Source organism: Carcharhinus amblyrhynchos, chromosome 25 (assembly GCF_965287045.1).
Source record: "Carcharhinus amblyrhynchos chromosome 25, sCarAmb.v2.hapA, whole genome shotgun sequence".
In the NCBI taxonomy this organism is placed as follows: domain Eukaryota; kingdom Metazoa; phylum Chordata; class Chondrichthyes; order Carcharhiniformes; family Carcharhinidae; genus Carcharhinus; species Carcharhinus amblyrhynchos.
In genome coordinates, this window is record NC_137348.1 from 26953610 (window position 1) to 26980639 (window position 27030).

Below are 27030 nucleotides of genomic sequence, written 5' to 3' on the forward strand. Positions count from 1 at the left end.
TAGATAGGAAGACCAAAACTGCACACACTACTCTGGGTGTGCCCTCGCCAGGGACCTGTACAGCTGTAGCCCTCTGTGCCAGTGGCGATAGGGCCCACTTACCATCCTTAACAGAACAGCAAGTGCTGAGGTGGCCAATTGAGTGGCTGCCTCTGAGAAAATTACTGAACTGATCTCATTGACAGTAAATGTGGGCTGGGGACACCCCCACCACCTCCACCACCCCCCCCGCCCCCCCCCCCCCGCCCAGCCATTTAGCTCCCGGCATTGGGAATCCTGAAACCTGCAGTAACGTCCGGCCTAATAACTCTTGTTCTCTTTCATAAGAACATAAGAAATAGGAGCAGGAGTAGGCCATCTAGCCCTTCGAGCCTAACCCGCCATTCAATAAGATCATGGCTGATCTGAAGTGGATCAGTTCCACTTTCCCGCTTTCTCCCCATAACCCTTAATTCCCTCGTCTGTCAAAAACCTATCTACCCGTGACTTAAATATATTTAGCGAGGTAGCCTCCATCATTTCAACGGGCAGAGAATTCCAGAGATTCACCACCCTTTGAGTGAAGAAGTTCCTCCTCAACTCCGATCTAAACTAACCCCCCCCCCTTTAGTATTTCGACAAATACGTCCTGAGTTGACAAAGGTTGATTTCAAATATCCAGTTGTCCGCAGCATTGCGTTCATTTTAAACCAGTCGAATCCAGCTCAGACCATCCAGGCAAACCCAATGCTATAAATTACAGCAGCTCTCGACATCCTCTGCAGTAAAATAAATAACAGTGATGTGCCATGGGTGACATTTAGAATTCAAGGACATTCTATAGTTGGCTTCTTCTCTTTTGTCTGAGATTTCTTCAGTCCTCCTCTGTTGAAGCTGTGGTGTTCACAAAGCCCACATTGCAAGGTTGTCTTTTGCTGTGTCTGAGTTGTCAGGTTGTTTGTCCTACACCTGACATTGAGCAGAAATTTCCTCGATTTCACATCAGCGGGGGTGGGGGGGGGAGGACTCTGTTGGGTGGGATTTTCTGCCAGGAGGTGGCCTGCCGTTGGCCTGTAGCGGGATCCTTTTGTCCCGCCGTTGCCAGCAGGGTTTCCTGTTGAATGCACCCCTCGCTGACGAGAAGATTCCAGCCATTGTCTTTAATCCCCACCACAAACTCTGTTGTGATGATCACCTTAATTGAGTAAGACCATTCACATTGTTTGAGCCCAAGGTGAGTTTCCATTGATAAAAGGCACCATTACCAAGACGCATACTTCCACCTCTGTGACAGTGCTTGATCCCAATTCTACCTTTGCTATTCCGAGTTCTCATCCATGCCTTTGTTACCTCATGACTTGAGTATTCCAATGTTGTCCTGGCCAGTGTCCCATCTGCAACCCTGTTGTAACGTTCTGCTCATTCAAACCTCTGCTGCCCATATCTTATCTCGCTCCAAATCTCAATCACCTATCCGCTCTGTGCTTGCTGACACTCAAGAGCCTCCATATCCAACTGTGCCACCATTTTAACCCCCTCATCCTTGTTTTTTCAAAAATGCCTTCACTCCTGCCTACATCTGTAGTTTCCTTCAACCCTAGAAACCTTTTCATAGAATCCCTGCAGTGCATAAGGAGGCCGTTTGGTCCATCAAGTCTGCACTGAGAACAATCCCACCCAAACCCTATCCCCGTAACATCATGTATTTGCTCTGCTAATCCCCCTGACTCGAGGGGCAATTTATCATAACCAATCCAACTAACCTGCACACTTTGGACTGTGGGAGCACCCAGAGGAAACCCACACAGACACAGGGAGAACATGCAAACTCCACACAGACAGTCACCTGAGGTTGGAATTGAACCTGGGTCCCTGATGCTGTGAGGCAGCAATGCTAACCACAGTGAGACCATGCCGCACCTGAGTTCCAGTCTCTTCCATATCCTTCATTTTAATCGCTCTGTCATTGGCAGTGTACTTTTAGCTGTCTTGGACCCTCACATGATCATCTCTGCTCATTTTCAGATTTCTTTAACCATTGATGACCTCTCCATGCCCCTGCCCCTTCGATATTGCTTCTCCCCAACCCCTGATCTCTCTTCCTCCTCTACGCTTATCCATTCGGCAGAATCATAGAATCCCTACAGTGCAGAAGAGGCCATTCGGCCAATCAAGTCTGCACCGACTCTCTAACAAAGTATCTTACCCAGACACTCTCCCCAGCCCTATCCCCAAAATCCCACACATTTCCATTGGCTTGTCTACCTAACCAGGAATAACTAAGCATGGCCAGTCCATTTAAACTGCACATCTTTGGACTGTGGGAGGAAACCAGAGCACCCAAAGGAAACCCACACAAACATTGGGAGAACATGCAGACTCTGCACAGACAGTGACCCAAGCCAGGAATTGAACCCGGGTCCTTGGCGCTGTGAGGCAGCAGTGCTAACCACTGTGCCAACATGTCACTGGGAGACTGAGGAAAAGCTCTTGGCTTCCTGACTATTTAAACTGTCCTCCCCATCTGGCCTAGATTATCAGTGTAGAATTAAGGTGGGAATTATTCCAGGCACCATTGGGAGGCCTCAAATAAGATGCAGCAACTTTCTGGGAGGACTGTTGACTGCACAATTCCCAATCAAGCACCCTTAATAAAGTTACAGAATATTTATTGGAGTCACTTAACACTGTCCTGTAGAGTATTCCCAAATAATGCTCTGTTGATCAAGAGATATGAGAGAGAGAGAGAATTTAGGAACAGCTTATGTTTCCTGCTATATGTTACCTGCTATATTGTCTATTTTTAACCTTTATACAGTGGACAAAGACCTGTGTGTCAACTTCTTGTTAGGATGGTAATATTATTAATCACCCACCCAATCAATACTAAGTTATCTTACAGAATGCTAAAGCTCAAGTTCAATACTAGACCTTGACTTAACTTCTACATGACTGGCAAGTACCCAGTCCCTGTGTTGCTCTCTGTAGTCCTCTGCTTAGTCTGGTCCTTTGGTCAGCTCTGATACTCTGGTTACTTCCTTCTGTTGTTGGTGTGGTGGCTCTCTTTGTGGTGGTAGTAGCTGGTGGTGGTCACCATTGTTGTGGTTCCTGGAAAAGAGAGAGAGAGAGTTCCTTCCGTTGTGCAGCACCTTTTATCCCTCATTGGTTTCACATCCTTTTTGGGCAGTCTCTTGGATTATTGTCAATCAATCGATCAGGGTTTCACCATCCTGATCGGTAGAGTCCAATCAGGTGCTGCCACTACGGTCTCCGGGGTGTGTACCCGAAAGCTTTGCCTGTAGGTGCTGGAGGCATGTAGGTCACATCCCTCCCTCCCAAATAAGGTTAAGGTGCCCCTGTGTAAGATAAACAACGTAAGAAATCTCACAACACCAGGTTAAAGTCCCAACAGGTTTATTTGGTAGCACAAACTTTCAGAGCGTCGCTCCTTCTTCAGGTGAATCCAATGCCGGCATCTCCACATTCTGGCAAACAGCCCAGTTTGATCAGAGAGTATTCATTGCCTTTGAGGTGCCTGTGTACTCTGTAGTCTGGAGCTGCTGTCTGTCATTTAAGGCTACAGCCCATCTATCTGTTTCTGTACTTGGCCAATTATCCCAGTGTGTCTGTAAATCACCATCTTAGGTGGCCTGTTTGGCCACAGACTGTATTTGGAGCTGTTACTATTATATAGTGATGAAACAGAGCGAGTATAGCATGAACACCAATGCCACTAATTTATAACAAGTTGAATGTAATTGTGGATGAAATCCCCAAAGCACCTACACAAATCTCTGCAACTCGTACAATAAAATCTTGAATCTGACTTTATTTAGTTGCTGCAAATCAGTGGCCTGAGCTATATTCTAGACAAGCTTGGTATTCTGTAATACCAACTGAAATAAATATAGATTAACACATTGCTCGATTGTATTACAAGTCCATTGCCTATTAAGATTGGTTCATACCACCATAAACCACGGTGATGAAGCTCAAGCTATTTATTACTTACGTCAGCCTCAAGATTTATTGCAGTTCTGAAATACAGCCCTGCTTCCATTATTGCTCATAATTGATGCAAGCCTGAGAATTAAAAACAAATGACGTTCATTATTTCCATGGCAAAGATATTGCTGCTGTCACATTTGACGTTTAAAAGGATCTCTGAGTCCGGTGAAGGATCGGCAATGTAAGTGAAGGCTTCACACAGCAACAACTTAGATTGGTTCTCCATTACGACAACTGCATTTGTATAGCACCTTTACAGTGCTCAAATATCCCAAGGCATCTCACGGAGGTGTAATTATAGAAAAATTGACACCAAGACAAATACGGGGATGTTCGGTCAAGAGGTAGTGGCACAGTAGTATTGTCACTGGACTAGTAATCCAGAGACCCAGGATAAAGCTCTAGGGACCTGGGATCGAATCCCACTGCGGCAGATGGTGGAATTTGAATTCAATATAAAAAAATCTGGAACTTAAATTCTAATGAAGACCATGAAACCATTGTCGATTGTTGCAAAAACCCATCTGGTTCACTCATGTGCTTTAGAGAAGGAAAACCGGCTGGCCTTACCTGGTCTGGCCTACATGTGACTCCAGAGTCCCGGCAACATGGTTGACTCTTAAATGCCCCCAAGGATGGGCAATAAATGTTGGGCCAGCCAGAAACACCCACATCCCGTGAACAGATAAAAAGAAAACAAAAGCGTAAGTTTTGGCGAGAGAGAGAGAGCAGGGTGGGGAATTCAAGGGGGGAATTCTAGAATTTAGGATCAAGGAAGCTGAAGGCATGGCTTCTAATGATGGAGCAAAGGAAACTGGGAAGGCACCAGGGGGTCACAGTTGGAGGAATGTAGAGTTCTTGGAGAGTTGTAGAACAAGAGAAGGTTACAGAGACTGGGAGTAGACTTACAATAGTTCAGGAAAAATTGTTCCCACTGGAGGAAGGGTCGCGAATGAGAGGGTGCAGCTTTAAGATAATCGGCAAAATAAGCAATGGAGACGTGAGGAGAAACTTTCTCACAGAGCTAGTGATTGAGGTCTGGAACGTGCTGCCTGAGAGTCAGGCAAGCTCAAAATATTCAAGAGGAACCTGGATTCTTATCTGATAAAAGTTATACGGAGGAGGCGGGGGATGGTACCAAGTACTTTGCTCATTCGGAAAGCTGGGGCAGACATGGATGTCTCCTTTTCTCAGCTCAAAATTATGAATGTTTTGTGACATACTTAATCCTCGGCAGAATCTCAGAGACATGTTTCTCTTTAACTATGGGATAGTATGGTGGTTAGTCACACTGCTACCTCATGTGTTCAATTCCAGTCTCGGGTCACTGTCTGTGTTTCATGCTCTCCCTATGTCTGCGTGGGTTTCCTTTGGTATTCCAGTTTCACCCACTCTCCAAAGATTGGCCATGCTAAACTGAGTCTAGTGTCAGGGGATTAGCAGGGTAAATATGTTCCATTTTCTCTCTGTACAGTCAACATCTCCTACAATAAACCTGTTGTTGTTATTTTGAATCTACATGTGCAAACCATGATCCCTAACATAGTTAGGATATTACACTCATCTAGTTACAGGCCTAATGGGAGTGCACACCTCTCCCCCCACTATGCTAACGTACTATTTGTCGGCTGTTTTGGCCCAGGAGAAGCCGAGAGGCCTCTCCTACTAGTCCTCATCTTGATAAAAAGCTCTCAAAACAGAGCCGAACAGGGATCCTATGCCTGTCCCTGGATCCATCTCATGAGTTTGGTGCATTCAGATCTGTTGAATTGGGATTGGGGAAACATCATTGTGGATGATCATATCCAGATTGGATGAATGGCCCTCTCCAAGTCAGGCCCTGTGGAAATAAGGAGAGGCAGTGGGCGCTGACATAACACGGCCAGGCTATTTGTTTGGGCATCCTTATAGAATCCCTACAGTGTGGAAGGAGGCCATTCAGCCCATCAAGCGTGCACTGACAACAATCACACCCAGGTCCTATCCTCGCATATTTACCCTGCTAATCCCGACACTAAGGGGCAATTCAGCATAGCCAATCAACCTAACCCGCACGTCTTTGCACTGTGGGAGGAAACCGGAGCACCCGGAGGAAACCCACATGGACACGGGGAGAATGTGCAAGCTCCACACAGATTGTGACCCGAAGCCAGAATTGAACCTGGGTCACTGTGGCACTGTGAGGCAGCGGTGCTAACCACTGTGCCAGCGTTCCATCTGTGCTGCACCATTCGTGGTGGGAATGTCCTGGAAAGCCTGTAAAAATCGTGGGCCTTAGTTCCATGCATTTCATGTCCTTATTAAACTAATTTGATAAGGTGAGAAAGGATTATTCTATTCATCACACTGCTCTGGTAAATATCAAAAATCATAATAGGTTTACTGTAAGATTCACAAGTTGCATCCTTGTAATATACAAGGAATATGAAAGCAAAGCTCCAGATTGTTATGTGCAGCCCAGAAAGCTCCTGTTTTATCAGGAGGCTTACATGCTGCTCACTGAAAAAATTCCATGTAAATGTCCTGAAAAATGTGTCAAGATGTCTATTCCCATCCATTAATTTGCTGATGTTTCGAAACCATCAGCATCCACTTAATAACAAGCACTTGTAATAGTGGAGCACCTGAGTGCCTTATACAAACCTGGTTACGCATCAGAGTTAAGTCATAACCGACAGTGTGTTGAGCCTAAGTGACATATTTGAGAAGGCCTCCTTAGCAAGTTCACATTGCTCCAAACCATAGTCTGACTGAGACCCAATTTCTGAGATGTTCTACCACTTCCAGGTCATGATGCTTGCTGATGCAAATGAACTGTCATGCTTTCATTCTACAGTTACAGAGGCCATAGCATCCATAGAATTTCTACAGTGCAGAAGGAGGCATTTGGCCCATCAAACCTGCACCAACGACAATCCCAACCAGGCACTCTCCCTGTAACCCCAAATATTTAACCTGCTAATCCCCCTAATGGTATTGTCAATTTAGCACGGCCAATCAACCTAAGCTGCACATCTTTGGAGTGTGGGGGGAAACTGGAGCACCCAGAGAAAACCCACACGGACACAGGGAAAACATACAAACTCCACACAGATAGTGAGCCAAGGTTGGAATCGAACCCGGGTCCCTGGCTGTGAGGCTGCAGTGCTAACTACTGCGCCACCAATGAGCAGAAGTCAGCAATTCAGCACTTCGAGCCTGCTCCTCCACCATTCAGTCTGATCATGGCTGATCTCTTTGGTGTCAAATCCATCTCCCTACCTGTTCTCCATATCCCTTTAACCCATTTTTTAAAATCAGAAATATATCTATCCCCTTCTTGAAAGCTTTTAATGATTCAGACTCCACTGTGCTATGGGGCAGCGAGTTTCACAAATCCTCCACCCTCTGCGCGAGGTAGTTCCTCCTCATCTCGGTTTTAAATCGACCACCTCTCAACCTATACCTGTGACCTCTTGTTCGAGATTGCCCCATAAATGGAAACATTTGGTCTATGTTTACTTTATCAATCCCTTTTAGTACTCCTATATTATCAAATCCCCTCTCATCCTCCCAATCCAATTTTAATCCAAATTTTCAGATTTAACATCAGTAAATTGATTCCATGTAGTTAGAAGGGAAAAAAGTCCCTCAGACTTAAAAACTTGGCTAATGGCTCTTATTGTACACTTTGCATTTCTTAATTCTGTGCCATCAGCACTGGTTAAATAACTGGCTTGATGTCTGTTTCTCTCAGCATTTTGAAGAGGTCAGTCAGCTCACTCTTCATCAGAATAAAACGTGAGGTGCCTTCTGTATATGAATAGACTGCAGATCCTCTCACTGAGAATATACATATCCTCATAAGTGACAATTCTCCAGTTTCATCACTACAACTGCTTTATTAGAATTTCCTCTTGTTAATCCTTTAAATATGAACATTGATAAACCATCCACAAAAATATTTCGAGTTTTGTGTGCATCTGAAGTGTGCTCATAAAGATTTAAATAACAGTTCCTTTCTGCTTGTTAACTGTGCGATGTTTAATAATATTTTACCCTTTAACCATGAGCATCCCTGTTTCAGCGAGGTTACCCAGAATATTTTCTTTGCACTTCTCATCACGTATCAAACACACGCAATCCTTCAGCGTGGCTTTGCAAATGTTATTCCTTTGTTAGAGGTGTTGATTTTATTAGCATTTGCTTTCTTTCGTTCTTATTAAGGTTTAGAAATCATCTGCCAAATCGCATTATGAGAAGGCAGCTCAAAATGGAATCAATAACAGGGATTAGCATGTTTCTCACATAACCCCTTCATCAACTTACCAGTCTTGGCACAGAAACCCCTCAGGGTTGAGCACTAATGCAGAGATGCATCATAGAAAGCATTCTTTCTGGTTGTATCACTGTTTGGCAAGGCTCCTGTTCTGCCTAAAACAGCAAAAAGCTACAAAAGGTCATGAATCACGCAAACCAGCCTCCCATCCATTGAAGCTGTCCACACTTCCCACTGCCTTGGCAAAGCAGCCAACACAATTAAGTACCCTACGCACCCCGGACATTCTCTTTTCCACTACCTTCCCTGTCGGGGAAAAGATACAAAAGTCTGAGGTCACATTCCAGCCAACTCAAGAACAGCTTCTACCCTGCTGCCGTCAGACCTTTGAATGGACTTACCTCGCATTAAGTTGATCTTTCTCCACATCCTAGCTATGACTGTAACATTACATTCTGCGCACTCTCCTTTCCTTCTCTATGAATGGTATGCTTTGTCTTTATGGCGTGCAAGAAACAATACTTTTCACCATCTGTTAATACATGTGACAATAATAAATCAAATCAAATCAAAGATATTGCAACCTATACTGCTCAGCATTCGCCATGATGTGGATCAGTGGACTGGGGTGGACAAACTTGTTATTCAATCAGTCTGTGCTGCATTACACTGTCTGTATTTATCCATTGACACTCTTGATTACTTGTGAGTGATGGGCCATCATCACTCTGACTATATATTCAGTGCCTGTGCACCTCTCTCCACTTCACCTGATGAAGGAGCAGCAGTCTGATGTTTGTGGTTTCAAATAAGCCTGTTGGACAAAATCCTGGTGTTGTGTGACCTCTCACCTTTCTCAGCAGTAGGTGGTGAAACTCTTCCTTATGGCTTTGTGGGAGGCCATTGGCTTAGAAATCCAACTGTTCTCTTTTGTGATGCTAATGAGCCTATTATGCTTCCATCACAGATGGCAGTAAGGGCACACACAATTCCAGCTGCCAGTGTGATGCCCACCTATTGAATTAGGTAGCTACGTGGGTGGCAAGTGCCTGTGTGGGGAATGTTCAAAGGCAAGAATAATTTGTTCAGATATTGCCACTACTGCATCCTTTTGGACATCATCATCATCATCACAGAATCCTTACAGTTCATTCACAGATCAGATCAGGGCACAGATCAGCTAGATAGTCAATATCTTCTTCCAAAGGTAGGAGGGTCTAAAATGAGAGAGCATAGGTTTAAGGTGAGAGGGGAGAGATACAAAAGTGTTCAGAGGGGCAATTTTTTCACAGAGGGCGGTGAATGTCTGGAACAAGCTGCCAGACGTAGTAGTAGAGGCAAATACAATTTTGTCTTTGAAAAGCATTTAAATACATGGGTATGATGGGTATAGAGGAATTTGGGCCAAATGCAGGCAATTGGGATTAGCTTAGGGGTTTAAAAAAAAGGCGGCACGGACAGGTTGGGCTAAAAGGCCTGCTTCCGTGCTGTAAACCTCTATGACTCTGTGAGCTCATCGGACTTGCACCAACTATTCACACACCGGACGAAGGAACAGCTTTTGCGAAAGCTTGTGGGTTTACTAACAAATAAACTGGTTGGACTTTAATGTGGTGTTGTGATACTTCTTACTTTGAAGCTTTGAGACAGATTGAAGTTGGTCTCCTCCATGTTCCCTGACATTGTGCACACAGGCTGTCCAGTATTGTACTGTTGCAGTATTATTTCCTGGTAGATGCCCATCAGTGTTCTTTGGCAACCTCCCAAAGTCTGCAGTTGAATTCTCTGCAGCAGAATTAGTTCACTACCTCGCCTTCCAGTGAGCTGATCCCTGTGATGCCTTATTCCACCCACCTGAGATCCTGTGAACTGGTATCCAGTGAGTTACCTGGACATTTGGATACGTCCTCTAAAACCTACATGGTGCCATCATCTGAGCTGCTGCTTGCAAAAGACAAGTCATGTAATGGTCCATCTTCCAGAAGACTGGGCTCCACTTCCCCAGCAGATTGAGAGCCTTCCATATTATCAGCTGCTGGAAGGGCAGAGAAGCACAAGGGTTAGTTTGTGGTGTGATGGGGGAGAAGAGAAGAAGAAGTGGACTTTGGAAGCATCTGCAGCTTGTCTTTTGGAGTGTATGAGGCGAGGTAGAAGTCACCATAGAAAGCATCCTTTCCAGTTGTAACACAGCTCGGTATGGTTCCTGCTCTGTCCAAGACTGCAAGAAACTAAATAAGGTCTTGAATAAAGCCCAGTCCATCTCACAAACCAGCCTCACGTCCATTGACCCCATCTATATTTCCCGATGCCTTGAAAAAGCAGCTAGCATAGTCAAGGACTCCTTGCATCTCGGGCATACTTTATTCCAACTTCTTCCTTCGGGAAAAAGATACAAAAGTCTGAGGTGACAGACCAACTGACTCAAGATTAGCTTCTTCCCTGCTGTCTTCAGACTTTTGAATGGACCTACCTCTTATTAAGTTGATCTTTGTCTATGCCCTAGCTGTGACCGTAACTACATCCTCTCCTTCCCTTCTCCCCTATGTATTCCATGAACAGTATGCTTTGTCTGTTTGGTGTGCATGAAACAATACTTTCCACTGCATCCCAATACATGTGACATGAAGAGACAAGTAGGAACAGGTAAGTAGGTTTACATTAACACTGCCATGAAGTTACTGTGAAAATCCCCTAGTTGCCACACTTTGGCAACTTTGTTTGGGTACACTGAGGGAGAATTTAGCACGGCCAGTGAACTTAACCAGCACGCGTTTCAGACTGTGGGAGGAAACTGGAGTAGCTGGAGGAAACCCACGCAGACACGTGGAGAATGTGCTAACTCCGCAGAGACGATCATCCAAGCCAGAAATCAAATCTGGGTCCATGGCACTGTAAAGCAGCAGTGCTAACCATTGTGCCACCATGCTGCCCATGACAAGATGTTCATTTGTCAGGGGCATTGCACTGAGGCCATGGCTGTTAAGATGAAAAGCCTGATCTCATCTTCTCTGCTCACAGCTCCACCACGAGATCGGATTGATAACAATGTAGACACTGCTCACAAGACCCCCGCCCAACTCTCCAAGCCCCACTCCAGTGTTATATTGAAGAAATATGCTGAACCATTGGGCGGCTCTGAAACCATTTCTGAAGTCACCACCAACGAGACGTTAAAATCCAGTCGACGAAATGAAACACACTGTGGGATGGCGAAAAATGATTCTTCCTCCAGAATGGCTGCTTTCATTTAAAGATCACAGGAAGAAACATAGCAGAGGAAGAAAAGGAGGACTCAGAATTGATGTTATTGTCATGTAGGAAAATGGACTGTGAGGAAAATGGAATGTGTGTTTTGTTGCAAATCCTTCCTTTAGCGAACAGCCTCTCCTTCTCATTCAAAAGAAGGTGAATGATCATCTGAATAGTATATGGGCCATTACAGACATGAGGCTGAGTCTTATTCCTGCCTGGCACATTGTATCGGGACCCTTGGACATTGATTGTTAAGCATCCTGTTGATGGTTTAGCCTCCTGTTGATAATGCTATTTCTCAGCACACTTATGGTAGAGGCAAGTGTATCCATTGGGGTCAGGAATCATTGTTTCAGGATGAACCTGTGCCTTAGCCAAACACAATACATTTAGGACCTTCAACTTGATAGATTATTTGACTAGAGGTTTAAGGAAAAATGACGTCTATCCCCTGGAAAAGCAACTGAATTGTGGCATGATTTTTTTTTCCATCTTATAAGCCTGTGTGGTGATTCATACATGAGATATTTAGCCTGTGATGAATGATAGTTGCTGGGCAGAATAGATGATTTTTTTTTATGCAATGCCTTCAAGTTCTTTAGAAAATGCTTTTTTTTCGCTCCGTTTACTGGAATTCAGTAGTTACCATATACCCAACTACACATCACTATCCTGTGAGAAGAATGACGAATGGCTCATTAACATGGAAAAATACACCGAGAAAAGAGACAAGTCATTTCATAGCTCTTATCAATGCAGCTACAGGGGTATCGCAAAGATTTTTAATCCAACAGTCTGAACAGGAGATTTCACCTTCCTTACACCACCCACCCCCACCACCACCACCACCGCCCACTACCCCCCCATAACACATTTAGAATGTAACTTAAATTGGGCGGCACGGTGACACAGTGGTTAGCACACCTGTCTTACAGCGCCAGGAACCCAGGTTCGACTCCCAGTTTGGATGACTGTCTGTACTGAATCTGCATTTTCTCCCTGTGGGTTCCCTCCCACAGTCTGAAAAATGTGCTGCTTAGGTGCATTGGCCATGCTAAATTCTCCCTCAGTGTACCAGAACAGGTGCCAGAGTGTGGCAACTAAGGGATTTTCACAGCAACTTCATTGCTGTGTTAATATAAGCCTACTTCTGACATTAATAAATTCATTCTAAAACATCTTTCTGAGGAGCATAGATGCAGTGTGGTGCTAACTTGTTATTGTTGCATAGTCAGTCTACGTACAAGCCTGGGTTAGGAATCCTTGCTGGGAGAACTCTGTCTTCCATTTCTCTCAGCCTCTCCTTTGCCATTGTGCTATCACATTTGCTTGTCCGACATCCAGCCTCGAGTAAACTGTGATGTTCTCTCAACTGAACAGTGAGAAGATTGAAGTTATTGCCTTTAGTTTCCATCCCAAACTTAGACCTCTTGCTGCTGACAAAAGGCTTTTCCTTCACCTTTGATTCTGCATCCATTTACTTAATTCTTCCATGAGGCACCTTGCGATGACAAATTTATGACGACGATATTAGATAAAGTTGCTGTCAGTTGGTACTATACTCGTTTGAAAGTTTTATGAAACAATATGAATCCCTCAATGACATTAAAGCAATGCAATCCTGTCTGGATATCAATTACTCCTTGCTTTTGTATTAACATGTTGAGGCTGATATGTAGAAAGCTATTAATTGGTTTATTTGTCCAATTACATATTAACAGCATCCTTAGTATGCTGAGAGCAATGAATTTCCATGAAGCAGTCCTTTGCAGTATTCTGAATATTTATAAAAGAATAGATACACTTCTAGCCTGTTATTTTTCAAGTGTCCTTTCCAAAATGGAAGAATGGATAATCAGGGTTCATTTACCCAATCCTCTGTCCCAAACATTCTTGAGAAGCACTCATTATATGCACTGTACTTCCACTGACATAACTGTAAATTTATAGGCAACATGGTAACAGGTGTCAAAACTCTATCTGACGAAACAATAACAACGATGTGCAAATATTTTATTCAATAGCATGAATGTAACATGTATTAAATGGCATGGAACAAGTCATAGTCATAGAGGTTCACAACATGGAAACTGGCCCTTTGGCCCAACTTGTCCATGCCACCCTATTTTTTAACCACTAAGCTAGTCCCAGTTGTCCATGTTTGGCCCATATCTGTTTATACCCATCTTACCCATTAAGTCACAGAATTTTTCAGAGTTCTCACTCAGTTACGTTTGTCCTTTTCAGTACAATTCACCCAACGTTGACCAAACCATAGAAATATTCATAGAAACCCACAGTGCAGAAGGAGGCCATTCAGCCCATCAGTTCTGCACCGACCACAATCCCACCCAGGCCCTACCCACACATCCCCACATATTTACCCACTAATCCCTCTAACCTACATCTCTCAGGACATGAAGGGGCAATTTAGCATGACCAATCAATCTAACCCGCACATCTTTGGACTGTGGAGGAAACTGGAGCACCCGGAGGAAACCCACACAGACATAGGAAGAACGTACAGACTCCACACATTCAGTGACCCAAGTTGGGAATTGAATCCAGGTCCCTGGCGCTGTGAGGCAGCAGCGCTCACCACTGTGCCATCGTGCCGCCCTGGTTCTAGACTCTTGCACAAGGGGAAACAATCCCTCAGTACCTACCCAGTCCTTTAAACTTACCTGCTCCTTTCAAAGGTATAACTACTTACAATACATGTTCATATTTATTTACCATAATGTCCTTTCATTGAACCAATGAACCTATATGTCTGTAAAGTATAAAGGTAAGCTGACCATACACCTAGATTTTGTGATTGTCACCTTGCCTATAGGTTTCTTACATTGTTCACAGCGATCTACGGGATTGTTGTTGCAGGTTGCATCTGGGATCTGACCCAAGATGCAATGGGACTGTACAGTGATTGAGGATCTGGAATGGATCTGATTGATCAGATCCTGTGTGTGAATGAATTATAGAACTTTAGTTCCGAACACATTTTGTCATTTCAGCTAGTTGTCATGTACCTTCTGCGGGATTCAGCACCCAAACTTCTCGTCCCTATTCAAAAGGTAGCAATTCTGTACCTGCAGTTTTATTGTCCATGTTGATCATCTTCTGTCGTAATTTTAAAAGTTGCTCTCTAGTTTCTGAGAGTAGAAGAATCAGAATTGGCAGATTGATATACTGGTCGACTGGTGGCGGAATAGTTACACTGAGAAGTATCTCACTCAGGTGTAACCTTGCAATGTGTAGATCTTGCTTTATCTGTCTACATTTCAGAATTAGGGATTTCACCATGTGAGCTATTCATTAATCTCGGCCGTTATATCTAAGGTAATGAGGAGAAGTAGTAGTGTGATTGATATTCCACTTCTCTCTCACATACCTTGAAATGGCTTATCAACAAATTACAAACTGTTATCTGTAATGATCGCTCTAGGCACAACAAAAAAACTGAAAATAGCACTTAGTGTGCTGACAGGTTATGTGCTGCAATCTCACCACAAGCGATCCATCTGCTTCCAGGCTCCTTATTTAAGCATTAACCCGGCCTGTGTCTTCAAAGCTTTTCTTCACACTCACCCACTGTGTTTCCAACACTCCAACGTGACAACTTCAAGGGCGGTCTGACCAAAACGTTAATGGTCTTCTCATGTCATGTAGCAAACTAAGGTACTATGTTGTACCTGAACTTAATCTTTTTGCCATCTATTTTTCATCCCGCTGAACAACATGTTGTGCATTTAATATTATGATGTAAACACTAATCACTTACAGGGGGATTGGGTAAACATGTTGTGATTCACTTAGTAAGACTAGATACATGAGAACAGTTATACATAGGCAGAAAAACACAAAGACATCAGAGCCGTATATGTGTGCTCTGCTCAAAGCCAAAGTGAAACTAAGACTGAATCACATGGCGTATTTCCATTCCCGTGATGTCATACTGATAGCCCATAGAGGTGTGCTACAACACCCATTCACATCACCCACTTATTTTCTTACCCTGCCCTGTATCCATTCTGCCCTTACCCACTTATCTCTTCCCTAGTTTTTCAAAAAGCTTTTAAGACATATGACCTCTTTACTTACCAGAATACTAATGCTATGAAAGGGGATGTATCTTCTCTTCCCCCAACAATTCAGCGCTATGAAGGAGTAACTCCCTTCCAGGTATGCACTACATTTCTAAAGAAGCCAGGATCAGAAGCCCTAACTAAAAATACAGAGTTCTAGTGTGGCATAGGAAAGTAGAAGTGGATTGGCAATCTAATGGCAATTCTACTCCTCAGAAAATTCAAGCCAAGAATTTTAGGTGACGAACCTGTTTTTGAGAAATCAAAGGATGCTGAATTTTGGACATTCTTCCTCCTGAGGTTTTTTTTTACAGTTTGCAAGATTAATTTGGGGCTGTAAGTATGCCATTCTTCAAGAAATCATGGGTCAACAAAGATAGCAGTCCAACAGGGATACCTGGAGAGAGAAGAGATACTTCATATATCTTAACAAAGAATGGTTGTTGCCAAACTAAAGATTCTTTCTAGCCTGAGAGAAGTATACTCTAAACAACTTTTTAATTATGTGCCTTAGAAGTAGGCTGCAAGAAGACTTGCTGTCTTTCTCATTCTCTCCCCTAACTTTGTGTTACTTGTGTCCAGAGTAAAGTCAACTTTCATCATAAATGCCTCATCAGAATAACTCATCTGTTTTTGTTTTGAATGTCTGCAAAATTATGGTAAGTAAGAGTTATCAAGGGCAGTTTCACCAAAAATCCATTTGAATGAACTTCCAGGTCTATTGTGACCAGAATTCTGTCTGGTTAGCACAATGACACAGTGGTTAGCACTGCTGCCTCTGAGTGTCAGGCACCCGGGTTCTAATCTGGCCTCAGGCCCCTGTTTGTGTAGAGTTTGCACGTTCTCCATGTGTCTGCATGGGTTTCCTCCCAGGCTCTAAAGAATTGTGGGTTAGGTTGATTGGACATTCCAAATTGCTTCTCAGTGTCAGGGGGACTAGCAGAGTAAATACATGGAGGTTGTGGGGATAGGGCCTAGGTTGGATTCTTGTTGGTACAACCTCAAAAGGGCCAAATGACCTCTTTCTACACTGTAAGGATTCTATGATCAACAGTGTTGAGATCTTTTTGAGTTCTATTCTTTTAAAAGAAATGCACTCATACTCCAGCCTCTGCAGGAAACATTTTTTGTTTTGCATTTGTGTGTGTGTGTGTGTGTGTGTGTAAGAGCTTCAAATATTTCCTTTTTTTAGGAAAAGGGAAAATTGTTACATTTCTAAACTACATGTTGTGTGCTCCCCAGCTTTACAACTTCCTTTTTTTTTTACAGAAATTGGCTTTATAACAAATCAATTGTTTTGTTGAATTCATTAGAAGAAGACAAGTTAGAATCTTTTTACATTGGGAATAATAGTATCAAACATTATCAATTGGTCAGTTTTGTGGGTGGGTTAGACATTTAAACTTTTGATATGACCTGTGGAGAAATGGGGATAGAATTGATTGTGCAGTCTCCTGTAACGAGGCACAAATGAAGCACAGTGCAATCAAACTTCTACAAACTTTTGCACTATTTCAAATGATATTGCATTGGAAACAGCAGAATAGATATGACTCCCAGCTCGACCTGATCACCAGGGTGGGTTTCTATTAATTACCCTTCTTTTGTGGGTCAGCAGGAGGCTCCAAAACTAAACTGTAGTTTTAGGTAAAAGGAGACTAAGAGAAACATTTTAAAAACTTTTGAATCTTTAGAATCTGCTAAGAAATGTACTGCTGTACATCAAATGTAGTTAGAAAATGGTTCAGTACAATTTTGTTCAAACTATTTTCAGTGGGGGTAGGGTAGGGGGACTGACTTTCAGACTACAGGGAGGCGATGGCCTAGTGGTATTATCGTTAGACTATTAATCCAGAAACTTAGCTAATGTTCTAGGGATCCGGGTTCAAATTCCGCCATGGCAGATGGCGGAATTTGAATCCAATAAAAAAAATCTGGAATTACGAATCTACTGATGACCATGAAACCTTTGTTGATTGTCAGAAAAACCCATCACTAATGCCCTTTAGGGAAGGAAATCTGCTGTCCTCACCTGGTCTGGCTTACATGTGACTTCAGAGCTACAGCAATGTGATTGATTCTCAACTGTTCTCCTGGGGCAACTAGGGGGATGGGCAATAAACGCTGTCCAACCAGAAATGGTCATGTCCCAAGAATGAATTAAAAAAAGAATGCAGATCAGATTGCGGGAAGTGTGTAGATCAGATTGCGGGAAGTGTGTAGATCGGATTGCGGGTTGTGGGCAGATCAGACTTGAGGAAGGAGGTGTGGAAATCGGATCGTGATGGGGATGAATCATAGAACCATGGAATCCCTAATATGCAGGAGAGACCATTCGGCCCATCGAGTCTGCACCGATTACGCGGGCCCTCTCCAAAGCCCTATTCCCATAACCCCGCACTTATGGTCCAGCAGTTAAGATTTCTGGTTTTCACGCAGGCAGCACTAGTTTGACCCTCGTATGGGAATGAATTTTTTTTTTGGGACGGCACGATGGCACAATCTTGAGCACTGCTGCCTTACAGTGCCAGGGATCTGGGTTCAATTCTCTGTTTGGGTCACTGTGCAGAGTTTGCAGATTCTCCCTGTGACTGCATCAGTTTGCTCCGAGTGCTCCGGTTTCCTCCCACAGTCTGAAAGATGTGCTGGTTAGGTGTATTGGCCATGCTGAATTTTCCCTCGGTGTATCCGAACAGGTGCTGGAGTGTGGTGACTGGAGGATTTTCAAAGTAACTTCATTGCAGTGTTAATGTAAACCTGCCTGTGACACTCAAAAGTAAACTTAAAAAATATACCATGACTAATCCATCTAACCTACACATCTTGGGACTCTGAAGGGGCAATTTAACATGGCCAATACAGTTAACCTGCACATCTTTTGACTGTGGGAGAAAACTGGAGCACTCACAGGAAATCCATGCAGACACGGGGAGAATGTGCAAACTCCAATCAGACAGTAATCCAAGGCCAGAATTGAACTCGGGTCCCTGTAGCACCCTAAATGAAGATTGGATCATGGGGCTGGTTGCTGGGATAAAGGCAGCTCAGGCTGTCTGAGGGATGCACTCCTGCTCCTGGTCTGCTCAAGCAATTAACCAGATCTCTCACTTACACCGGAATTTTACTGCCTCGCCCACTGCAGGAATAGGCACGGGAATCGGAGTGGGCAAGGGGCAGTCAATGGGAAGGTCTGTTTGACCTCGGACATGATTTTATGGTTTTGGGACAAACGAGACTGTGAAATCCCAGCCTTACTGTTTGTTTCAGGCGCCAGTTTTCCCAGGCTTAGAGAGCCTACAAGCTGTTATATTCATGTGGCTGCTAAAACTTGAGACTTCTAGGCCTAGCCTCAACAACAGATTACTCGCTCCAAGTCACCCTGCATAAACTGCAAATTGGCATGTTATTGATGGGTTAGATTTGAATTAATGCAGCCTATCCTAGAGACCCCTTCTGCGGATAATTAATACTTTCATCATGGGTACACCATCCCATACAAATACACGGTTGTGCTGATGCTGTTAGTTGAGAAACTTAGGTGAAGGGCCAAGTTCTATAGGGAAGGGTGTCACCAACCATTGCAAAATACATCAAAAAGGCAGAAAGCAAGGGAGAATGATGATGATGGAGACAGATTGAGGCTCATGATGACTGAAACATTGCCTAAGCAAGAAATATTGGCAGAATCTCCTCAAATATTGGAGCAGTCTTTGAATTCCGGACTTAGAATTTATATTGAACTGCGAGTTGTTTGGGAGAGTCAATGTGATTGGGATGTCTGAGCTTCTTGGAAGCAGCTTTTATTATAGAACCCTATAGTGCAGAAGAAGGCCATTCGCCGCATGGAAGTCTGCACTGACCACAGTCCCACCCAGGCCCTATCCCCATAATCCTATGCATTTGCCCTAGCTAATCCCCCTTGCACTAAGGGCCGATCCACCTAACTTGCACATCTTTGGACTTTGGAAAGAAGCTGGAGCACCCACAGGAAATCCACGCAGACACGGGAAGAATGTGCAAAACTCCACACATACTGTGATCTAAGCTGGGAATTGAACCTGGGTCCCTGGCACTGTGAGGCAGCAGTGCTAACCACTGTGCTGCTCATCTCTTCTTTGGAGAGGAAATGTCTTTGAATCGAAGAAAGGGAATGCCGTCCAACCCTCTGAGCTTTCTCTGCCTAGCCTCATTTGACTTTATAAAAGACAAGCAAGGTGAGGAATGTTAACAGTTCAAAATCGATTGAGGTGCAGGCATTAAAGAAGCGTATTTTGTAGCTTGCGGCTGAATTTACAATGCACCTGAATAAACTACATTTTTGGAGAATTGGAATAAGCAAGTTATTCATTTCCCCCTCAATGCGAATGGAAGAGATTGAGATATAATGAATAAACCACTGCACTGTGAAAAGGATGTGCATGTACTGAAGCATACAATCTGGGAATAAAGGTGATAAATGTAGCTGAATGATAAGCACTAAAGTAGATTGGGTTGACCTAGCCTGGGATGGGTAATTGATTTGCAGAATTTGAGACAATTAGCGTGAAATAACCATATCAAGCAATTTAAACAAATCTCATTGATTTTCCACTGATCCTGTCTTTCCTTAATCTGATGTGTATTTTAGTCAGAAAATGCCAAACGTCTGTATTAGAAACCATAGAAGCATAGAAATTCCACGTGCAGAAGGAAGCCATTCAGCCCATCAAGTCTGCACCAACAACAGTCTCACCCAGGCTATTCCAGTAAACCCTCTATATTAACCCTGCTAATCCCCCTAACACTAAGGGTCAATTTATCATGGCCAATCCATCTAACCTGCACATCTTTGGACTTTGGAAGGAAACCGGAGCATCCAGAGGAAACCCACACAGACACAGAGAGAATGTGCAGACTCCACACCAACAGTGACACAAGCCAGGAATCAAACCTGGGTCCCTGGCACTTTGAGGCAGCAGTGCTAACCCCTGTGCCACTGTGCCGTCCAAATTGTCTCTCCAGACAGTTCACCGGAATTATTTTTCGCATCCCTTTTTAGGAAAATGTTTTCATATTTTGGGCAGGCAATTTACACACAGATTTAATCCAACAACTGAGCCACAGAAAAATATTCATAGATTGACAGACTGTGAATTGTTTATGAACAGCAAATAAATCACATTTCAACTGCTAAAATGATATGCCCTGCTATCAGAATCCCCAGTGTCTCACTGAAAAGCACAAGGAGCTCCATAAGAAAATTAATATGTCAATAACAATGGATTTTAGTTTCACTATGCATTGTTCTGCGCAATTTCTGTCACTGGAATTTATCCAGGGTGGTCTTGGAATTGTATATTTGGTGTTTGCCATACTTAAACTTCACCTGTGGAAACGCAACCCTGCTGCTGCTGACTGTTTGCTTTCATATTAGTTTTAACTTTGGAACTTGTCCATTTTATTATGTGTGGATCCCCCACAATAAGCCAGAGGGTGAGATATGCAAAATCTGGATGCAAAAGGGGTTTGTAAAGAATTTGAGATTTTCACAAGAAAGGAAAAGATCAGAGAAGTGACTTAGTATATTAGCTGGCAAACCATTCAAAAATGCATTTTATGGCATTTCTAAATCTAATCTTCAGATTATAACTCTATCAAATTTGTCCTTCTGATTAAGTGCTTTTTTGTTCTTTTTACATATCTTTCCATTATTTTCCTTTCTCTCTCACTTACTTTTTCTGTTTTGTTTAGTTCGGTATTAAGTCTACTCCCATTTATAGACATGACACGGAGCTGCCAGCATTGGACTGGGGCAGGCACATTAAGTAGTCTCACAACACCAGGTTAAAGTCCAACAGGTTAATTTGGCAGCATGAGCTTTCGGAGCACCGCTCCTTCATCAGGTGAGTGACTCACCTGATGCCTCAACAGGGACTGTTGGACTTTAACTTGGTGTTGTGAGAGTACTTACTGTCCATTGATGGATTTACTCTTCTCAAAATTATCACCTCATACTTTATGGCACTGGAAATCCATCTGCCACATTGCAGCCTGTTCCCCATCTTATCAGTGCCCCCTTACACCTTCCAGTACTCTCCTGTTGTCAACTATATCTCTTTATATTGTCGCTATCTTCAAATTCAAAATGATTCTCTCTGGATCTGCATTCGTTAGTTGAGGCCAAAACAATGTGTAATTTCAAGAAGGAATTAGGTATAGCTCTTGGGGCTAAAGGGGTCAAAGAATAGTGGGGAAGGTGAGATCAGGAGATTGATTTTGATGATCAGCCATGTTCAAAATGAATGGCAGAGCAGCTCGAAGGACTGAATGGCCTACTTCTAGAATAGGATAGAACTGAATCCATACAGTGCAGAAGGAGGCTATTTGGTCCATCGAGCCTGCACCGACAACAATGCCACCCAACCACTATCCCTATAACTTCATGTATTTACCCTGCTAGTCCCCCAGACACTAAAGGGCAATTTTGATTAGAAAATTAACCTACACATCTTTTGGATTGTGAGAGGAAGCTAGAACACCTGGAGGAAACCTATGCAGACGTGGGGAGAATGCAAACTCCGCACAGACAGGGATCTGAGACCGGAATTGAACCCAGGTCCCTGGCACTGTGAGGCAGAGTGCTAACCACCATGCCGCCAAGCTAGTTTCTATGTTTCTAACTACACACCCATGAACAGAAGTGACTCAATAACTGGGGATTGTGGGACTGCATCACCTACACATAACAATACTGGAAATTTAAGTTTGCTATCCTTTCCTTAAGTTTGTACTTAATTCTACTGCTACAAAAGCATGCTGCAGCCATTAATTAAGCTCACAGGTGATGACTTCCCAACACAATACACTTTCTGGATCTCACTGCTCTCCCCTCAAGAAGTGCACAGATCTCACTTTGCCTGGTTAGACTCCTCTAGTTTCATATTTTCTTTTTCCGCACTCGTGTAATAATTCATAAGATTCAGTTTCTCACAATCCATTATTAATAATCTGGGAATAGAGCTACATCCTGGTGTAACATGCCAGAAATGTGGCATGAATTAAGGATGTTGAGGATGATCGTAGAGGAGAAGTTGCCTATCCTGCCAGAAACATATGGTGGCACAGTGGTTAGCACTGCTGCCTCGAAGCGCCAGGGATCCAGGTTCAATTCTGGCCTCGGGTCACTGTCTGTGCAGAGTTTGCACATTCTTCCTGTATCTGCGTGGATTTCCTCCAGATGCTCTGGTTTCCTCCCACACTCCAAAGATGTGCGGGTTAGGTTGATTGGACATACTAAATTGATTCTAGTGTCAGGGGAATAGCAGGGCTATGAGGATAGGGCCTGGGTGGGATTGTGTTTGGTACAGATTTAATGGACCGAATGGCCTCCTTCTGTGCTGTAGGGATTCTACGAAATATTGAAATCTCCCTGATTGCATCTGTTCCTCCCCAGGTGCTGAAAGGATCCAAAAAGTTGGTCCTGCACGTGCGCTCAGTTGGCCGTATCCCAGGAGGCTACATAACCAATCACGTCTACACCTGGGTGGACCCGCTGGGCCGAAATGTTTCACCGCCACCCGACCTACTGGAGCACAGGAACAACATGCTACAGAGGAAGGAGGGTGAAAAGAAAAGCAATCTTCAACTACTCCGAGATGGAGATGAGAAGAAGGTAACGTGTGAAATCTTCTGTTACATCCAATGGGAAGATTGTCTAAAGGAGCATGCATGCAAGAGTGAATAATGTGGAATGTTATAATTGGGGCTGTTAACATCTAAAGAGAAATATTTTGAGTGTTTTAGAGCCACATCACAAAATTTCATGTCTTTTAAGCAAGAATTTTATTGTATTTTAAAATCATTAAACAAAAAAATATGCATAGATGAGAGGGATTAGTGGGCGAAGTATGTGGGGTTACGGGCATAGGGCCTGGGTGGGATTGTTGTTAGTGGAGACTTGATGCGCTGAATGGCCTCCTTCTGCACAGTAGGGATTCTTGGATTCAATGAATTCTATGAATCACTCACAACAAGAAATCCCACAAGACATCACACGACATTTGAATGGTCAGATGTCCGAAAGCATGCCTGGTGGTTCTCAACTGGAGTTGTGTGCTGGCGCCTTCTTGGTTCACCTCTGAGATGAAGGTTTGTGGGCAACCCAGGCTTGTGGGACGGAAGGAAAACAGAATAATGCACGATATGCTCATAAGGTCAGGTAGCATCTGCAGAGGGAGAAAAGCAGGGTTAACATTTTGAGTCATTGACCTTTCTAATTGAATGAAAGTCTCCCCTTACTGCCAATTGAGTTTGGGTAGTCCCAATCTAGTTTTGACGAGGAGTACACAACTTGGCTTGTATTTAGCAGCCTCAGTTGGAGAGGTAATAAGGTCAACTGTGTGTAAAGTTGGGGAGGGGTCAGAAATTACCTCATTGCACTCAGAACTGGGTTTCAGAAGTTGAGACTGAAGTAGGTGGATCCACTTAACTCACAACCTCGCTGATCTTTTTAGAAACTAGTGTCTATAGAAGACAGCATTAAAATCACAGATAGAAAGAGCCATTGCCCTCCTTTCCCTAGGACTGTGAATGTGTATTTTACCCTGGTTGTGGTTGAACCATGCAGATCAGGATTCAATCCTCTGGCTGTTTTGTAAATGGTCTCATTAAGGCACATTAAAGGATATTGTAAATGGCCTCAGAACTCATGGTAAGGAAGGAGATCAATCATTTGATTTGATTTGCTTTATTGTCACATGTGAAAAGTATAGCACACTATACAGACAAAGCATTCTGTACACAGAGAAGGAAAGGAGAGAATGCAGAATGTAGTGTTACAGTCATAGCTAGGATGTAGAGAAAGATCAACTTAATGCAAGACAAGTCCATTCAAAAGTCTGATGGCAGCAGGGTGGTTTGGTTGGTACATGTCCTCAGACTTCTGTGTCTTTTTCCTGATGGAAGAAGGTGGGAGAGAGTAGGTCCAGGGTATGTGAGGCCATTAATTATGTTGGCTGCTTTTCTAAGACAGTGGGACGTGTAGACAGAGTAAATGGGTGGAAGGCTGGTTTGAATGATAGACTGGGCTTCGTTCACAACCCTCTGTAGCTTCTTGTGGTTTGGGACAGAGCAGGAGCAATACCAAGCTGTTTAGAGAGATTCTTTCCGCTTAAAAAGGATAGCAGGACTAGAGGGCACAGCCTCAAGATAAGGGGGGGGGCGGGAGCAGTTTAGATCGGAGTTGAGGAGGAACTTCTTCACTCAAAGGGTGGTGAATCTCTGGAATTCTTTGCCCGTTGAAGTGGTGGAGGCTGCCTCGCTAAATATATTTAAGTCACGGGTAGATAGGTTTTTAGTAGGCAAGGGAATTAACGGTTATGGGGAGACAGCGGGAAAGTGGAACTAAGTTACTTCAGATCAGCCATGATCTTATTGAATGGCGGGGCAGGCTCAAAGGGCTAGATGGCCTACTCCTGCTCCTATTTCTTATGTTCTTATATGACCAGAAAAAATGCTTTCTATGGTGCAACTATAAGAGTTGGTGAGAGTTGTAGCTGACATGCCAAATTTCCTTAGCCTCCTGAGAAAGCAGAGTCATTTGGTGGACTTTCTTAACAATCGTGTAGGCATGGATGGATCTGGGCACCTAAAAACTTGAAGCTCTCAACCATTTCTGTTTCGTCCTCATTGACATAGACAGAAGCATGTCCTCCACTACGTTTCATGAAGTCGATGACTATCTCCTTCATTCTGATGACATAGAGGGAGAGATAATTATTGTTGCACCAGTTCACCAGATTTTTTATCTCCTTCCTGTACTCTGTCTCATCATTGTTTAAGATCCAATCCACTATGGTGGTGTCATCTGCAAACTTGAAAATTGAGTTGCAGGGGAATTTGGCCAACAGTCATAGGTGTATAAGGAGTATAGTAGGGGGCTGAGGACACAGCCTTGTGGGGCACCGGTGTTGAGGATGATTGCGGAGGAGGCGTTGTTGCCTATCCTTGCTGATTGCAATCTGTGGGTTAGGAAGTTCAGGATCAGCCGCAGAGGGAGGAGCCAAGCCCCAGGCCATGGAGTTTAGAGATGAGTTTTGAGGAGTAATGGTGTTGAAGGCTGAGCTGCACTCAGTAAATAGGAGTGCAAAATAAGATATCTTTATGTTGGTGTTCTGGAGTTGAGTGCAGAGCCAGGGAGATGGCATCTGCAACAGACCTGTTGCAGCGGTAGGTGAACTGTAGTGGGTCCAGGCAATCTGGAAGGCTAGAATTGATTTGTACCGTAACTTTTCAAAGCACTTCATAATGATGGATGTTAGAGCCAACGGATGGTAGTCATTAAGGCACGCTGCATGGCTTTTCTTTAGTACCGGGATGCTGGTCATCGCCTTGAAACAGATAGGGACTTCACATTGTTGTAAAGAGAGGTTGAAGATGCCGGTGAGTGCCCTCGCTAGCTGGTCCACATAGAATCTGAGTGCTCATCTGGATGAATATTCAGTGAATATTTTTGCTCCTACTTGCTAGCTGGCGATCGCTTCCCAGTTTGAAGTGTGGACGTTTGAAAGACATATGATGAGGGTTGAGGTTGTTGGGCGATTTTGTTTTCATTGGATTCCACTAATTGTTTCTGGAAATTGGTATCTTTGGAATTGAGTGTGTGGAGATTAACTAACTACAGAATCAGGCTTTGCTCTTCTGTTCCTTATAGTTCAATGGCCCATAATTCTTCATTGTCCTGTTTTACAAAGTAAGTAATGGTTGTTCTGGCGAAGAGGCTTTCCTTCCCCTGCACCCCGCAACCCCCCCCACCCCCCCCAACACAGTAGAATCACATTTGAAGTCAAAATTAAGCCCTTCAGTGAGGAGAGAATGATATGAATTGGCAAGGAAACAAAACATTAAAATGTGCTGAAAGAAAATCCACAGAGTTCAAAAGATAGATCAGAGATGAAACAAGGTTTAAAAAAAACTGAGTTAAGAATTGTGGCCATCAAACAATGCAGGTGGAATCTGGAAGTTCAGACACCCAATACTTGAAGCTACTTTGAGAACATTATTCTTTTCACTCTGTTGTTCTGACAGAACAGAGATGTGACTAGAAGTAGGAGACTGAAATTTGAATTCATCAAAAATGTTGCATTAAAATCTAATGACCATGAATCAATTACTTTAAATCCATCTGTTTCACTAATGCCCTTTAGGGAAGGAAATCTGCTGTCCTTACCCAGTCTGGTCTCCATGTGACTCCAGAGCCACAGCAATGTACTTGACTCTCAAATGTTGTTGTCTGAAGTGGAGGGCAGTTAGGAATGGGCAATGAATGCTGGCCCAGCCAGCAATGCTCACACCTCATCAAATTAATTTTTAAAAAGATTGGCAATAGAATCAAAGGCAGCATAATGAAAGATGTATTTTTTTTAATGCAGTGTGCTTAAAATCTGGAATGTTCTGCCTGCTAAAGGCACA

The 27030-nt window shown here is 43.5% G+C and overlaps 1 protein-coding gene across 2 annotated transcripts in view; it reads left to right on the plus strand.

The window, feature by feature from the left end:
- The window catches only part of whrna (whirlin a), a 242549-nt gene that overhangs the window by 55393 nt on the left and 160126 nt on the right, over positions 1–27030 (plus strand). For both annotated transcript variants that reach the window (XM_080212128.1, XM_080212129.1), the window contains exon 3: positions 23015–23233. In XM_080212128.1, the coding sequence (XP_080068254.1) occupies positions 23015–23233 (219 nt within the window). The remainder of the gene's footprint in view (positions 1–23014; positions 23234–27030) is intronic.